The sequence below is a fragment of the Varanus komodoensis genome, unplaced genomic scaffold (assembly GCF_004798865.1).
Source record: "Varanus komodoensis strain SLA01 unplaced genomic scaffold, ASM479886v1 scaffold3, whole genome shotgun sequence".
Taxonomy (NCBI): Eukaryota; Metazoa; Chordata; class Lepidosauria; order Squamata; family Varanidae; genus Varanus; species Varanus komodoensis.
In genome coordinates this window covers 23783754-23802437 of record NW_025335761.1, presented here as the reverse complement: position 1 = coordinate 23802437, position 18684 = coordinate 23783754, and the positions used below count along the sequence as shown (strand labels likewise).

The following is an 18684-nucleotide window of genomic DNA, read 5'->3' as shown; positions in this document are numbered from 1 at the left end:
TTCAGCAGGCATCTTTTATGGTAGCTATGACTGTCTGCAAGAAATATACATGCATGGAAGAAATATACAAGTTGATCAAAAGCATTTTTTAAGAAAACAGAAAATAAACCCTTGAAGCCCACAAATAAGAGAAGCTTGGATCTGAATATTATTTTATTATTTATTATATTTATATCCTGCCATTGTCCAAGGAATTTGACGTGGCTACAGAATTCTCTTCTCTCACTTTTATCCTCACAACAACAACCCTGTGAGGTAGGTTGGGCAGAGGGTTTGTGACTGGCTCAAGTCACCCAGTTAGCTCTATGGCTGAGTGGGGACTAGAACGCAGATTTCCTGTGTGTCAATCCCACATCCTTAACAACACTGGCTCTTCTATATTTTGCATAAGTAGAAAGACTTATGCTTGTGCAAGGCTTAGTTCTCTCAGTCTTTCCATCCCAGTATAGCCCCCTTCCCCATCACACAGTACTCCACTTAACCCTCAGGAATGGCCATTTTGGGGGTCAAGGCCTCTAGTTTTGGGAGGCAGCTAGAAAAGTCCTATTACATGATTAGAGTTCCATTTGATAATCTCCAGATGCAATACTCTCTATATACACTGATTTCATTTAGATAAATGCTGCTAGGTACAGTAACTTTCTGTTATAATATCTTGATAAACATTATTGATTACAAGCCTGTATCTTTATGGCTCAAACAGTTTTTTATGCTTGGATGTTAATACACCACTCTCAGGCAGATAATGTGAAAAGGTTTAGACAACCTTAGAACATAAGAGAAAACTGAGAAGATCAAATCCTTTATTTTATTTCATGTGGCGGGAAAAGAGGCTCTCAGTATAGCAACTATGGGCTTGCTGAAGGAGAAAAAAGGAAACTGAAAGTAATGTTTGATAAATGTGAACAATACTGCATATTTCAAAAGAAAGAAAATTTGAAACAAATAAATGATTTACATGTAAAAAAACATCAAGCATCAAGATTCATTGATCAGGGAAAGGATTATCTGTGGTGTCAGAGAAAAAGTGATGGGAGAGCACTTGCAACACAAGGGGGAGTTTCAAAAATTATGAAAGCACAAACCAAAAATCTGAATTCAGGTCATGGTATTTTCAATGTTTCAAATATGAAGGAACACAGTGTAAGGAATCCAGTTACCACTGGAAATACATTTTTCCCAAGCAGCTGGGAGAATACAAAAGGGACAAGCATGCAAAAACTGTGGAACACAGCATAGTCCTAAACACCAGTGCATTAAAAAAACCCTTTTTTTTTTACTGTAAGAAGTATGAAAATTTGGAGGATGATGCCAAGTTAAAGCACAGTGCACAGTGTTGAAAATACTTGCTGCTTATTTTGTTAGCTAAAAAAATTATAAAAGTTATCTAATCAGGCCAAACTTGGGACTAACAAACATCAGAGTTCGTTAGTGGAACAAATACCACAGCTTTTGGGAGATATATTACTAGTGTCACGTACAAAAGAGGCAACTAAATGGCTTCTTTTCCTAATTGTACCCAAGAATCTAACACCAATCCAGGGACTAACAGTCTGTGGAAAACTATATCTGGTAAAATGTGCATTTAAATTATAGAACCATACTGCCCAAGAGCATTTAGAGGAATTCAAGAATTTGTTAATAGGGTTGGGCTGTTTAGCACTCTAGATTAAAAGGCAATTGCTCCAGATGTTCACTTATGTAGGAAAGTGCCATTTGTTCTCTGGTATAAACTATAAACTGAATAGACAGAGTGACTGACTTACAAGTAATTAAAAACTGACCCTATCAAATGGGTAAATAGGTAATAGAGGAAAATCACAATAGGCTGTTTTACATATACTTAGATCCAAGGGACCTCAACAAGGCCATAAAATGAGCTCTTCAAATTGTCAGCTAGAAAGAAGATTATGGATCAGTTTGCAAATGCAGATGCTTCTTCAGAGCTAAGAGAGTAAGGCTTGGATTGGAATGTTCCACTCAGATACTGAAGATTTTGGGCCTATCAAATGGGCCTAGAAGTTTATCATAAAGTCTTGCATATGTTCTGTGAATACTTCAGTGGATGAGGTATTCCCCGAAGTCCTAGCAGAATGAAGGAGGGACACCCTCTTCTTGTCCAGTTCATCTACAAGGGCAACCAAGGCAGTCTTAGTCAGAAAACCATATCAGAAGCCAGACTGAAAGGGATTGAGATAATCAGCCTTACTGAGAAATGCCTTGAGCTGTGCCCTTGTTAGCACCTGTCAAAAATAATATAATTGACATGGGACAACAGTTAGCGGCATAGGTAGCAGCAACTTTGTTGTCAAATCATCTCTGACTTATGGCCACTGTATGAATATCTTCCAAAATGTCCTGTCCACAACAGCTCTGTTTAGTTCTTCCAAGTTCAAGGCTGTGGCTTCCTTTATGAATTCTGTTCTTCTCATATTTGGTCTTCCCTTTCATCTTCTGCTTTAGACTTTCACTGATTGTCTTCTCCAGTAAGTCTTGCTTCTCACAATGTGTCCAAAGTATGACAACCTCAGTTCTGCCATTTTCGCTCTAGCTTTTTTGCTCTAAGACCCACTTATCTTTCCATCAGGGTATTTGCAAAGCTTTCCTCCAGCATCATGGTTCAAATGCATCCATTTTCTTCCTATCAGCTTTCTTAACTGTCCAGTTCACACACTCATACATTGTGATTAGGGAATACAATACTTAGGATGATCTAGGGAGGGTCATTTCAATAAAGGTCTTGCTGCAGCTGCTTTTAAAATGAGCTATATCATGCTATCTTTTAAAGACCTCCTTCCCTCCCAGGCTACCAACTGAGATATGTGGGGGTCTCAAACTGTGTTGGATAACTTCAGCAACATCCCTACATCTCCTATTTGAGGGTGGAAGACAAGACAGATCGCTAACAGTCCTTCTTCTGCTCCTGAAAATCCACCTTTAAGTAAGCATACATAACATCAGGAGATTGCCAAACAAAGCATATTGACAGGAAGGAGAATCATTAATGCCATCTCTATGGTCTCCAGAATCACATAGATTTACCTGCCACTGCTGCACCAGAAATCTGGCAGACAGCTGGGACAATTTTCCTTCCAGACCCATTCAGCTACTTCTGTTATACACACCAGCTTGCTCACTCATGCAAATCCCTGATGTCAAAGAACTTACAATCTGATGTTTAAAAGGATCAGGAGCCCCTTACACAGCGACAGAAGAATGACTACCCCACCCCGCAATGTATCATAGCCCTGAGACATTCTATAAGAGACAGGATAGAAAAGCTTTTAATAAAAATAAATAAAATAAAAATAAAATAGTCTTGATCCTTCTTGGACACCCTGTATGGCTTTTCATATGTCTAAAAACTGTGTGTTATGTGCTTTCATACAATAAATATCCCATCTAATTTTGCCCTTTGCCATAACTTTCGTAACTTTTTTCACATGTCTTTTGAAACATCTCAAGTAGAAACTTGGTAGGAAAATACATTGACTGTAGACACATCTCACCACAGGGATGAAGTGAAGCTCCCATGTTAAAATGAACCGAAGGCACAAAACAAGGACACACCAATCATCTGGACTTCTTTGTGTTGTGACATTAAAGGCAGCTCTCAGAATTAGGGAAAATAAGCAAAAGTGCTGTGGACTGGATCCAGATCTTGCTCTGTGTGTGTGGAAGGCATGCTGCATTCACAATGAAGGCCCCCCTTCACTGTGCAATGTCATTCTACTAATGCTAGGATCCTGATCCAGCTTACTTGGTTCTACAAGCAATAGGCTCTTGAACAGGGTTGCACAGATATTGTGCTTTTTTACTTTAAGATTTCAATCTTTGCATGTTATATTATGTATTCATCTGCAGAACTGTTGCTTCCTCTCAATCCAACCCATTGCTTAAAACAAACCTTAATAAAGCATGCTTTTTAAATGTACACTACTGCCACATATCAAACCAGAGTTGCTTTCTTTTGTCAACTATAAGAGAAATAACTAGATGTATAATCTTTTTGTATATGGGTTTGTATAAGGTACAATACTACTTGCCCTTATACTCAAGAGATTTTGGAAAGTCTTTTACCATTTTCAAGTACATAATACATGCAACATAATATAAAAATCTCAAATATTCTTCACAGTAAAAGAAAAATACTGATTATATTTATACATTCCTCCAACTGAACAAATTCAGCTGTTTATTATCAGAGGTGATACAAGGAAACCTGGAAACTATGATTTGTTTAAAAATGGATAATGTTGCCTATACATTTGTCAAAATAGTATTGAAGTTTAGTTTACTAGACAATCATGACAATGAAGCCAACTAAATCTGATATTTTATATCCATTTTACTTTCTTTTTTTCTTGGCTATCTTTGAATATAAACATCAGTCTTCCAAAACAGAGAAGCTTTTGAATGAGCATTTGCTTTACTTAAGGGAAGCTCATGTTCAGAATATGAAAGACACTTTAAATGTTGTTTTTAATTACTTTCCTTAGTAACACAGTATTAAACATACTGAATCTAGCAGTAGACACTGCAGATCTCAACATTCAGGGTTTTTCTAAAAAGCTACTGCAAAAATTAAATTGGCAAGTAGAATAAAACTGTATGGTTAACAGGAATTTACATTCAATAATTCCTCCTCACCCACTTTTTCTGGTTGCAGACAGTAACATTTTAAAACACATTATTACTTAACAGAAACGTATGCTTTTCATTTGCTTGTGTTCCAAACAGAACATTGCTGATTAATCTTTCTGAGATTGCTAAACATACCCAAACAGTTTAGGAAACTGGAAAATTAGTTTTAATCCTTCTTTAAACAGAGTGAATTTTAAACTAATATGTTCTGTTTGCAAAATAAACTGCACATAGCTACAGATATATAGCTACAGTCATCTACTGTAAAAATATAAAGATCAGCACATTCTTAGAAAGGGATAAAATTTTCAAAAGTACGATAAGTGACAATCAACAAGAATGGGAAACAGGTCTTCTTCAAAAGACAAGATTGTTGTAACTATCCAACTAACAAGTAAATTGGATAACATACCAGACTTGATTTGTGAAGAATGGGTAATTGTATCTGTGTTATGGGGGTTGAATGAACCTAATTTTAGAAAAGGTTATGAAAGTGGCAGCTTGAAATGTTTTAGAAGATAAAAACTACTGCATTATGTCTTCCTGTGGGATGCTAATAATGATTTATGAAGCTAAGCTTATTTCTCAGCACTGAACTTTGTAAAGATTGGTTTCACATGATCAGGTAAAACTCTAGGCATGCAAAATGCATAGCGGCCTCACTGGTCAGAACATACACAAACTAACATTTTAGAATACTGAAGTGTGGAAAGGTATAAAGAACTACTACTTTCATTTTCATACACTTTCGTTTGCTCATTAGCGCATGCTTTTTTTACAAAGCAAGCCACTTCTGGTGGTCAGGAGCAGAGGTTCATTGTAAATGCACAGCAGGACAGTGGCAAAGCTGAGATTAATTCTCCATAGATTTATATAGACTTTCCCCCTCATTGTTAATTGCCTTGTACCATTTCAAAGGTGCTTATGTTGTCCTTTTATTGCTGGTTACTGAATTTATTCTGGCATATGGTGGTTGGCGCCATGTCAGAAAATGAACATTTTATACCAGAATTAAAATTGGACATTTGACAGTTTCTAACAGTTTGGACCAAAGAAGTAAGACAAGATTTATAGCATATTTTATATGAAGCACATCTGTTTCTTTGCTTACATATGTCTCTCTTTGTATAAAGTGAACACAGTGAATAAATTAAAAACATGAATGAAAAAACACTATAACAGGAAAATAGAGAATTATAAATTATATTTAAAAACAACAAGCATTGTTAGGAAGAATGAATGTCTTTTGACACTTTATCATGTAACAGTTAGAAAGAAAGGGAAAAGCAGAACCTGAGAAAATACCTATGATTACCTATAATTTGTAGCAAGTTTAATACCAATAAATTTGTCAGACTGTCAACTGCAGCTTAACATACATAACTAGGCCACCAGCAAATACCTCACTTCTTAGTTCTCCACAATGTTATTGGTATAAAAATATGTGAGTCCATTCACGAAAGGAGGTGGGAAACCTTACAATTTCAGGAATTATCTCTACTCAAATATGCTGTCATTCTTCCTGAATCATATTATCAAAAATAAAACATCCACACCATATGGCTAAGACAATTTTATAAGTCTATGTTCATGATTTGAAAACATCAAGCATACACTTTGGTCCTACTGAAATGATGAGTGATGAACCAAATTATTATCTAATTAGAAGCAATGTACAGATTAAAAGTCAAACAACCGGAAATTGGGGACCAATTCTACTTTAGACTACTATTGTCTAGCTGCTTTTCCATGGTTTTTTTTTTTTTTTGGTTCATACTATTTCATTTATTTTATGTTAAAAGCTCTTTAGACCACCTTGAAGCTAGAACCCTCTCAAAGACTATTGCTTGTGGAAGAGGTAATTATACTGAAATGATCTATCCAAGCAATTCAATACATAACTTTTCATACTTTTTCTTCCCCTAGAACTTTCCTATATGTTCTTTTTCACATTTGGATACAAGAAGTTATTGAAAGTTCACCCATATTTAACTTGATTGAAATTCAAAAATGATAGTAATATCAACTGTTAGGTGATCAGATCATCAAACCAGTACTTTAATGAAGAATAGATTGTTCAAATCTTAGGTCACCATTGTGTCATCCTTGGGTTGTAAACAATAAAAATGTAACTGAAGTCACTGAAAGTCAAATTAACATGCACTTGTCAAATTTGCTGTCAAGAACTACTTTCTTTTCTCCCTATCTCTTGCACTCCATCTAGAAATACATATATGCTGATACTCTGATGTGATCTGATAGACACTCATTGATTTAGGTCATTCAAGTGAATTGCCGTATGAGAAACCCAGGCAGAAAGTTCTTTGGAAAGTGGCCTAAAACTCTTTTATTGGAAGCATTTTGTCAAATGATTTGACAATCTGAAAAAAAAAGATAGTGAGGGTTGAAGTCTGTTACAGTAGGGCTTGTCTTTGGGGAGGAAGTGATAACAACCCTGATTCTCCATTTTCTTCTTAAAGGGTTCTTCTGAAATGAACTACACTATGGGTTAGGTCTTAGAACAGTAATGGCGAAACTTTTAGAGACCGAGTGCCCAAACTGCAACCCAAAACCCACTTATTTATCGCAAAGTGCCAACACTGTAATGAAATCTGAATACTGAGGTTTTAGTTTAGAAAAAATAACTCACAGCCAGTCCAAGCAAATATATATACATATCCTTGGCAGCGCACTGTCCGGCCATGCGAAAGCTTGGACAAGTCGCAGTTAATGAGTGATGACATCACCTGGCACCGCTACTCCTTTCTGAGCATGTGCGTGGCCCCTATGTGCACTGTTATCCAATGCTCAGCTGCTGGGGTGATGCTGGGGTGATTTGGTGACAGAGAGGGCTCTGCGTGCCTACTGTGGCATGCATGCCACAGGTTTGCCACTATTGTCTTAAAAAGGTAAAGGTAAAGGTTTCCCCTTGACATTAAAGTAGAGTCATGTCTGACTCTAGGGGGCGGTGCTCATCTCCGTTTCCTAGCCAAGGGAGTCAGCGTTTGTCTGCAGACAGTCTCCGTGGTCATGTGGCCGGCATGACTAAACACCGAGGTGCACGGAACGCTGTTACCTTCCCACTGAAGTGGTACCTTTTTATCTACTTGCATTTGCATGCTTTTGAACTGCAAGGTTGACAGGAGCTGGGATGGAGTAATGGGAACTCACCCCATTCTGCAGATTCGAACTGGCGACCTTTTGATCAACTAGCCCAGCAGCACAGCAGTTTAAGCCACTGCGCCACCTGCATCCCTCTACCAATGTCTTAGAACCTCACATATGAGCTTCTGTACTTTCACAGAAGCTGGTGAAGCCATTGATAGTTTGGAATTTAGACTGAAATAAAATCTATTCACAAAAGTGTAAAATCATCACAAAAACAAATTTGGTGTAGCCTTTCCAGGAATATTATGTCACTAAGACCAATTTTCAGAACCATGTAAAATAGTCTGTTCATCCATCCCAAGTAAACAATACTCATAAGCATCAGCTTATACTCAGCTTACACAGTTCACAAAATTAAACATGGAAAAGTGGAGATGAGTCCGTATATAAAAATATTAGATTTTAAAAGAATAGCTATGACAACAAGGGTCACAATGAAGTCAATTTTTTATGGAGAGAATTTCATATACAAAATAATGGTTTTGAATAATTTGTTGTGATTACTTGTATACTCAAAAGCCATTCTACTGTTACTTGCAGATTAAGAATAACTGTTACTTGCAAATCAGATGCTTTTAAGTAAGTTAACGTATTAATTTGATCCCTGTATGCATGATATAATGTGAGAAATTATTTGATTATTAAACCAGCTTTGTGTTTGCTTATAAAACACCAATGGCAGTACTATAGTTTTCTACTTCAAAGGGGAAGGACAAATTTCTCTTATTTTATCTGTATTTATATACAGGGGAGTTTTTTTTCTCCAACTGCTGACAATTGCATGGGCAAATAAGCATTCTTATTTAAAAGGAAGTCTCAGTGCTATTGAGAGCATGTCCTACCCTTGGCACTTCTAACATTTTTCCAGTTGCTTGCAGCTGTTACAATTCATGAGAATATCTGTCTATGAAGCAATGCAAATCAGGATTTTAATAAATGTTTAGTAACAAATAAAAATTTAAAAACATGGAAATCATGGTTATTTAACTATTGTTTTTCAAAAAACTTGCGCCATGGATGGAAAAACTGATGATTTGTGAAGTGTATATCTGATTGGTTCAAATGACAATGAAAAATATATTTTACTACTAATTAAAATATGCACTAATTAAAAATAATGTGGCATGCCATACTTTGACTAACAACCTCCCAGAAATTTCTTCCCAGAACAGCTGACCTGAAATCTGCCTCATTTCCTCCATGGAGGTTATGTGTGAATGTCAAGTGTGAAACAGATCTTGGTGGATGAAAAGAATGTTTAAACCAACGATCCATGTTTATGTAGTGATTCATTCCTGTTTTCCACATGCATACTACACACACACACACACACACACACACACACACACACATCTATGGGAAGATATAAACTCCAGTGCTAGAGGAAGGGTATATACTAAAAAAACTGAGTTCATTAAATTGCAGAAATGGAAAAGGTATATCATTTCTGTTCTTTGCCATATATTTTAAGAAGCATTGTAATTCTGTTTGTGCAGTGAAGTAGGGAATAGGATGCAATCCAATTAATGTCACTCATAAGTAAGCCCCAGTGAATTCAATAGTACTTACTCCCAGGTAAATGTGTATACCATTGCAGAATCCAAGAAGTTAAAAGTGACCTCTGCAGAATAAGCATATCCTGCACTATTTTCCATTAGTTTTTAAGTATAGTCTTAAAACGACATATGCTTGCCCTTCTCCAGTGTTGCTACACATACCTCCTGTTTTACTTATTTATTGACAACAGCTTTCACCCTGTTTCTTTCTTCCTCTGAACAGGCTACTCCTTCAACAAATTCTCTTCCATTATGAGCAGATAGGAAACTAACTGCTAAGATATCAGAGCTTGTGTAAGTGTCTAGATAATGGTCTAGATTGTTTTTTAAAAAATCATATAAATAAGCCCTATGGTTGTTACTGACACTGATTCCAGGGATATCTTTTTCTGCATTCAGTTTTATCTATGTTCTTTATGATGAATCTTTTTACCAACTCTGAAATCTTGAATTTGCTATACAGTGGAGCTACAATTCATATATACAAGGAATGAATACATTCCTTGGATAGCACTGTTGGTTTAGGGTTCACATCACTCTGTAACACACCCTTCCTTCATTTCTTGAAGGCACTAGTTTTGATCATCAGGTATCATAAACCATTTTTGCAGACCTTTTTTACTGACCTTTCTATCCACCCTTTACTGACTCTTTCTATCCACTTGGATTTCCCATGCATTCTCTAAAATCTAATAGCTAAACTGGAAACGGAAACAAAAGGACTGGGCTTGGAGTTTTTTTGTTTTTTGTTTTGAAAATGTCTAATTTGGCCTCTCATGATATCCTGAAAAAGAAAGATGTTCCTTCACTAGTGTTTTAGTATACAAGTCTCTTTCATATTTTCAGGATTCTTGTATTACAACAAAATATTACTATTCATCACCACAGCATTCTGTAAAACCAATAGCCTTTAATCAATAAAATATTGAGGCATATTTAATCTTGGAAACAATAAAAAACCCCAAATCTGCAAAAGTGGTTTCAATTTTAAAATGAATTCTTGCCAAAATATAAACTTGAAGCACCATGCCTGTTTCTTGGTCAATTTCAATTTCTCTCCCTATTTATGTTTTAATGAATTTTTAGGCAAAGAAAATATGCAGTGGTGGAAAGCTGCTTGGATGTTACTTATGGGAAATTTATGAAAATATAGAAGATCTTTTCACCTGCCATTTTTCACCTGTGTTTAGTATTTCATATTGAAAGCACTAATAGTATACACTAACAGACATGAGAAATCAGGAGAAAAAAAGAAGGCAAGCTAAACATGCAAACATATTATTATGATGGTTATTATATTATTAAAATAGTAGAGCTTTAAAAGTACTAGGGAAGGAAGGAAGGACATTACTGAAAAGTACAGAGAGGCTTACAACACTTGAATCATTCTTTACAAATAGGATTGACTCTCCAGCAGTATTTTATCTAAGCATTTAGTAATGTGATCTTGAGTAACTTCCAGAATAAAATAGATATTTCTGATATAATAATTCACAACTGATTTCTCTAGAGCTAATACTAGCTGCTCAGACTGTGGACAGAGACCAGGTAGAAGACATACATCACAAAAAAGTGGGTTGATTTCAGACAGACAGCACTATCTCCAGATATGCAAGCAGAGAGAAGAATGACATGGGGGAGTTATGCCAATTTGAGGCTGGAGTAGCACAGATCAGGCTTATCTTGGGAGAACGGAAGAGGTACAGATTCAGTGAATCTGAAGCTGCCTTCTCCCCACTGATGTGCCACTTCTAGAAGGACTCTTTTGTGGACCACATAAGCATTGCCAGTGGAAGCTTTCCAACTGAAAAACTCTGCTATATGCTGACCCCCTACAGTAAAGCAACATTGAGGAATTAGAATTGCACTGCAAGCTAGTTCCATTTATGCCCCATTGATTTCTATGGAGTGAGCAGGAGTAGGAAGTGGAGGGTTGGGAAGAACTGCAGCATGAAAACAGGTGGGACAGAAGGTTAAGTTCTTCTCCACCAAAGTAGCACAATCTGCTGCTAAGCTGAAGCAGGACCACATGCACTTGCAGGACAGTAGTAAATATAAGCATAGATTAGTTCATAAGCTAAATCTGATACTGATTATAAGCAACATAAATGTTTAGTTTGGCCCCAAACTTCACAAAAATATGGTTTCCAGAAGGGATTATGAAAAGGAGGGGGAAAGGGGGGAGGAAGCAGGACCACCAAGTGATAAGGCTAATTGCCTAACTTCTTGGGTGACTCATTAAGCTTATAGAAAAAAAAAGTAAATTAAACAAATAAAAACAAAACAAAACAAAACAAAAAAGCAGCCCAATGAGGGTCCTTATAGTATCCTTATGATTGAGATTAAGGTTGCAGTGATACATACTATTGGGCTACCCCCCTCCCCCTGCATGAGTTGTGTCATATCTACTCTGGCTTCTAGACACCAAAACCAAAGCCATTTCTACCCTTACTATTCAAATACAAATATCATACGGTACATCAGAAAATAAGGAAACTATGGATCTTTAGAAAAATGTAGGGAAAATACTGTAGTATTTTTTTGTACTGTAGTTTTTGCTGATTAGTTGCTTAATTTGAACAGAAAGCTGGCATAGAAAGTTGAAGGGAAGACTTTATCGAAGTGTGGGAGACTGCTGGTGTTAATGTGCACATATACACAGCACTTGTTCAAGCTCACTTACTGCTGCAGCCATAAATATAAACTGCTAATTAAATGAAATGAAAAGACCACCAGAACAGACAGACCTGTGACTCAAACAGTCCTATTATGGAAGCCTTTTCTTCTAGGAACTCTGCTAAGTTTATGGGGAGGCTTAGTACACATATAACATTTTCTAGAAACATATCATTAGTGAGGAGCTGGGATATATGTTGAGAAGTTTATAGTCCTCAGTTGCAATCTTATGCCCATTTACACATGAGTAAACCTTATTGAACACAGTGGGATCTTGTTGAGGCAGTTAACTAATGAATAAGAATAAAAATCTGAACACCTAATATGAAACATTACGCATGATCTTCCACATATAAATTTTACAAATATGCTATTAATGTAACTTTATGCCCATTTACATAAGAGTGAACTTTACAGAATATAGTAGGATGTAAACATGTTGAGGTAAACATGCATAACATTGTGTCTTATGGTACGAGCATTAAAAATTAACTAGAATGAAAAGTCTGAAGGCATATTAGAAAATGTTGAGCATAACCTCATAGATGTGGTTTTGCAAAGCTGATCAAACCACATTTCTAGATAGAAAAAACATTCCAAATTATTCAAATTTAGGAAGATTATAATAATGCAGCTAGAGGTCTCGTTCACATTTGTGAAGGAGACATATTTACAGAAAAATGAAAAATGAAATAATAAGTGTCATGACCAATATAATTAAACTGTGTCATCATGCATGTGACTTCTCAGACATCTGATACTGAATTGCTGAAGTCAGTTTTAGAGGTATGGGTCACTTGGGAATATCAGTTTGCTTGGATAGGCTCCACAACAGCTACAACTGGTTCTGCTTTCCCTTAACAGAGTTGTATATAACTAGTAAAAAGAGAAAAATGAAAAATCTTGTATGTATATAAAGATATTGATTTCAATAGGATCAATGTTTATTTTCTCTGGATGATAAGCCAACATATGATAAATGAAATACAATGGGGCAGTTTTCACAACATAACTGTCCTCTATGGGTTATTTCATTCATGGTGAGGCTGCAGCACAGGTGAGGGGTTTGCCACCATTATGAAAATGCAATGACAACTCAGATGTGGTTATGTCAAGCAAACCCAGTCAGCATGGGCAATGCAAGGATTACACAATGCGCATAGAACTCATGGTCTGTTTTAGGGTTATATGAGGTTGTTTAACCCTTACCAGTTTTCGTGACACAACAGATAACCTATGATGAGTTGTCTGCACTCAATGTAACAAAATGGAAAATAAGCACTCATTTGCACAGAAAATCCTAGATTTACCTATAAACTGATAGAGCCTTAACAGGTGTTAACTAAACAGGAAAGAGATCTTGGGATCGTGATAATGGTTGATAGCTCCTTATGAAACAACAGAGAAAGAGAAAAAGCAAACTTCATGCTTGGGATTACTAGGGAAAGGAATGAAAATAAAAAACAGCCAGTATCTTTCAGTTATGAAGTGGTTGCATTTGTAATGCTAGCCACCAAATCTCAAAAGTAGTGATTGGGCTTCCACAATACAACAACCCACTGCAGGTAGCTAGCCATGATGGGTTGTTTTGTTCTGCAAATTGAGACTGCTTTCCACAGGGTGCCTTAATTTTTGTGAACATACTACCCTGAAAACCTGTAACTTATTTTAGGTGATTCATGTTGCTGATTACTGGACAGCAATTTCATTGTGGGTAGTAGAACCAAACTAGTGATCTACCTGGCAAGAACAATGAAACCCCTTGCGGCTCTTTGCAATCTCAACTGCACTACTTCCAGTGATGTACCTCCACTTACTCCCAAACAGCACTTGTAAGTTATGGTTACTTGTTTGTCACCCTTTAAATCCCTATAAATTAATTGTGAATCAAAGGTTTCCTCCTGGGTGAGGGTGGCCAATCCTCCATGTGGTGAGGTGGATGGCCCTGACATCCAGGTGTAGGATCATCCTTTGGTCCAAGAGATGATGTCCGGCCTCAAAGGGAATCAAATGAAATTGTGGTTGGTCAAGTGAAGGAGGTGGGCAAACCACACCTATTGAGGCCACCATAACATGATGAGGATGCAGGGTGTGCTTTTCCTCAGGATCTTTGCTAGCCTCCTGGTGATCAGTGGAAATGGTAGAAACAGGAAGAACAGGGTCCCTTCCTGGAGGAGAAGAAACATGTCTCCCAATGAGTCCTGGCCAAGCTCAGCTCAGGAGCAGAAGGCACTGCTTTTGGCAAAGAGGTCTACTGACAGGTTACCCACATTTTGAAGAGCTACATCAGAACTTCTGGTTGTAGCTTCCATTCATGACTTTCCTTAGTCCTCCTGTTCAGGGCATCTACCATGACGCTGACAGTCCCAGCCAAATGAATGACTATGATGGTAATGCCTCCCTTGAGGCACCAGTTCCAGATCTTGAAAGTAAGGCAAATCTGGGATGCAGATTGTGTGCCATCTATATTCGCCAAAGTGATCTGGAGATGTTGTCTTTGAGGCAGAGATGGAACATGATCAGTGCCTTCTGGATGATGATCTTGAAGTGGTTTATAGGCTTCTTCTGTTCCCAATATATCCAGACACCATGGGTCCCTGCTGCTGGTGCAGTGTGTTCCCCAGCTTGGAAAGGTGACTCGCTCTGCTAGGTTGTGTCATCAAATTCCAGATGCAGCTCACCCAAACTGAATATGGGAGTGCCAGCTGCTTTTGGGCCAAATTGTGCTGTGGTCAGTAGGTGCACATGAACCAGAGCTGCAGTGGCTGCATCCATAGCCTGGCAAATGAGATGACTGCAATAGTTGCTGCCATGACTTCCAGGAGCAGCTATACCCACTGCACCCATAGTCCTGGGTTTGACCTGGAGCCTGAATCAAAGTTAATCAGTGCCGCTGCTCTGTCTGCTGGTAGGCACACCTATGCTGTCATTGCATTGACTCGCCTCCCAATGTAATAAATTGAGGTGAATCAGCTTCCTTGGTGCCATAGTGGCAGAGGATTCTGCAGAAGACCATGCAGAACTTCTTATGAGGGTTGAAGAAGTTCACACCCAGCAGAATTAGGATGGGATGGAGGCTGTTGTCCTTATTCAGTACTGCAGAGTACTGGAAGTAGAATCCAAAGGGGAGATCAGGTGAAGATTCAGTGGGAGTACCTCCTCTAATAGCATCAAGGCTACTTCCTCTGCCAGCATGGGACAGGGCAATGTCAAATGAATGGAACTGAAAATTGGTCAATACCAGTTCTGCCAGGACAATAATAGGAAAAAGATAACTGGGAGCATCACAGGAACTGATGCAGAAACAGGTACTGGTGGCTTCCTTTGAACCATGTCCACATGGCTGGAGGGGGACTGGCAGGATGCACTGGTCAGTGCCATCGCCTCTTTGTGTACAGTCTCCTTTTCTGTGCCAGTTATTCATCAGTGTGGGCACTCCTCAATCTGGCTGCAAACCTCCTGAGATAGGCTCACTTCATGATGTCCATGGAGATGCTACAGAAGGAATGCAATGTCACACTCTTGGATCTGGCACAGGCTTCCCAAATGGCTAGATGTTGGCTGAGACTGTGATGGTACCCTCCACAGATCTTTCAAGGAAGGAATGGAATAGCCACCAGCACTGTATCCTCAGTCCAAGTGATGCTACCACCCAGAGGAGCTGTTCCGAATAACGGAATGGCCAGTCCCAGTAAGGTACTGCGCTGGTGAAGGTGGCATCCAATATGGATGACTCTTGCACTGATGAAAAAGGTTGCCTGGACAGAGAAGACATAGTGGGACTGGGTGCAGGAACTAATGCAGGGAAAGGGGCCTCAGAGTCTCTGGTAAGGTAACACAGAAAAAAGAGACAGCAATGCTGCTGCTCCCTCATGGCAATTACAAGAACACGTGTCTGAAGTGGTACAGGAAACCACAACAATGGGTGAAGGGGCAGCCACAGGAATTGGTGCAAGAAATGATATTAGGCTCAGAGTGGGACTGGATGCAGAACTGGGCACAGAAACTGGCACAGAGAATGGGACCCTGAGTCTTTGGGTGGCAGAGGAGGGGACCCAGTGCAGAAAAAGCACGTAAAAGAACAGCATTGCCACCAGCTCTGTCAGGGTGACTGCAGGAGCCTGTGAGGATGCCGGAGGAAGAGGAAGTGTGCAGGGACGGTCACAGGAATAGGGGTTGCAGGAATGAGTGCAGGAACCAGAATCAGAAGAGGTGCAGGATCTGTCAGGTACAGGTGAAACCCCGAGATGTGTGTGGTAGACCGGGGCCCCCACTGCCAGACCTGCAGGTAGATGGGCCCCTCTGCCATGGTGCAGGAATGGACATGGGAAATGGTGTCAGAGGCAGTGCAGGAACTGCTGGGACACATGTGGTAGATCAGAGGCTCCCACTGCTGGATGGTGCCAATGTACTTGTCCTTGCCTACTTGTTCTCTTTTCATCCTCCTTCCCCCTGTGTTCCTCTTTGTTTGTGCACCCATACAATGGCGTAGGTGGGATGGCTGGGGTGGCTGGTGGAGTTCCAGCTGCCACAGATAGATGGTGGGAGAAAAGAGATGCACACGAGATGTGCTCTGCTGGCAGCACCAAGGCCTAATCAGTGGCCATAATGGTGTGGCTCCACGATCTTGATCTAAGTCAGCCTGCTTGGTTCTTCCAGGCCAGGGATAGTCCTCTCCTGGGCAAAAATGGCACAGGTGACAAGCATTCATGAAAGGTAGATGGCTTCCACAGTGAACGCATTTCCTAACAGACACTTTGAGAGCTATCGGGGATAGAGATGAAAGGTAAGTCATAAGGATACACCCAAAATGGTTGATGATAAGTATTGTTTCTAAAGAGATTAATGTATTATTTTAATTATCATTTTTTAAAAATAAGGTTTAGAAATACCTTTAGATCATAAAAGTAAAAACGAGCAAAGGTAAGAGTTCTGAAAGGATAGAAGTAGATTTTAAAAGATTTATAAAGCTGAGGTAAAAAATGAAAAATCGGGGAACGGAGCCAAGGTACCCGAAACGGCAGTTGGAAAAGAACTGGGGGAAATGGTGGGAGCCCCGCCTTTATCAACTAAGGGAGGGGGGTAAGGGCAGGGCTCCTGCCAAAACAAGTTTAGCTAAGAAAATCTTCCTGACAACAGGTCCCATGCAGGTGGAGAGCCTGTATGTGTGACACACAGAGATCATGAAGAAGAATGCTAAGATCTTTGCAGGTAGCTTCTGTGACCATCCTAAAATAGTCCTGGAAGTTAGCAGGAAACTATTGTTAACACTTCAGTACCAGATAAAAAAGTCCCCCCCCCCCACTGATGTGTAGAAATAAGCAACAGCATTATGTACTAGTCTGACACATTATTAGGACCAGGCCTACAATGAACTGAACAAAGCATGAGTAAACATTTGAACAAACAGCATTGAAAAGCACGTACCTTTCAGAAAAAATGTTTCCAATTTATCCTTAAAGGGCTGGAGATGTTCTTCAGGTGATTCTTGGAAAACCACTTTCATCTGTTTTTCACAAACTGCCAAGAGTAAGTTCAGTGTTAGTTTTGTTAAGATTTTTTTTTAAATCTTGACTAAAATATTGCATACAGCATTTCTCTTGTAGAAACAATCAAGGCCACTAATGCAAGAACTGCTTCTCATCAGACAGTAGTGTTATTATGTATTCTGAATTCTTTGAAAAAATGTCTTTAAGGATACTGATTTTGCTGATGCACATCAAGTGCATTCTTAATGAAAAGACTAGTCATAAAAATTTCTTTTAAGAATAAAATATGATTCCTTTTCCCTACAGGAAATATCTTAGATTATGTCTAGTTTTACAACTACAATCTGGTCTCAAGCCTTGAAACAGAGTTCCCTATACGCTAACCATCCCAAAATTAGTTTCCATAACCTGCACTAAAATGCACTATCATAAGACACAAGATGCAACAATACACCTTCTTTTAGAGGTGATTCAAAGAACAGTTTGGCAAAACAATCCACATGGCTCAAGCAGTCCTGAGAAAGCAAGCTGAAGCATTTGGAATTGTGATTATATGGCTTCTGTGATTACCAAAACTCTGGTCTCAATCCTATGCACATTTACTTCATCTCAATTAATACAATGGTGCTTACCTATGCATAAACATCTTTAGGAAAAAAGGATTCAAACAGTTTATAAACAAAGAGCCTGAGAAGATCTTTTATGTAATTTATAGCCTAACATTCTATTCCCATACACATATACCTGGAAATCAGTCCTGTTGATTTCTAAAGCTGTTCTTCCTATCAAGGGCACAATTCTATGCATGTTTAGACAGAAAAGGTCCTACACATGCCAGCATTCACTAGGTGACAATCATCATCACTACATCAGATTAATATTCGCCTTGCCTTTCTTTATCTTGTAAGAAACCCAGGCAGTTTACAAGGTTCTCTTCCTCTTTTTTTCATCCTTTCAACAAGTCTGTAAGGAAGGTTAGGCTGAATTTCATGGTTGTATGGGGACTAGAGTCCAAATCCATTTCTAGTCCCAGTCAAGCACTCTTAACCACTACCTCACAGTCTTAATAACTGCCATGTGTATGATTGCACCTATATTTAGGATTACAGACTAGAAAGAGATGCAAACCTGAAGAATACTGGAATTGTGGA

The 18684-nt window shown here is 38.6% G+C and overlaps 1 protein-coding gene across 3 annotated transcripts in view; it reads right to left on the bottom strand.

Moving 5' to 3' along the window:
• LOC123026899 (formin-like) overlaps positions 1-18684 on the bottom strand; it is a 125346-nt gene that overhangs the window by 16826 nt on the left and 89836 nt on the right. For 2 of the 3 annotated variants that reach the window (XR_006415407.1, XM_044437089.1), the window contains exon 13: positions 17472-17564. Coding sequence is in view for 1 of the 3 variants with exons in the window: in XM_044437089.1 (XP_044293024.1) it covers positions 17472-17564 (93 nt within the window). In the remaining 2 variants the exon portion in view is untranslated. Of the gene's footprint in view, positions 1-17468; positions 17565-18684 lie in introns of those variants that run through there. The other variant, XM_044437090.1, reaches the window with a different exon arrangement.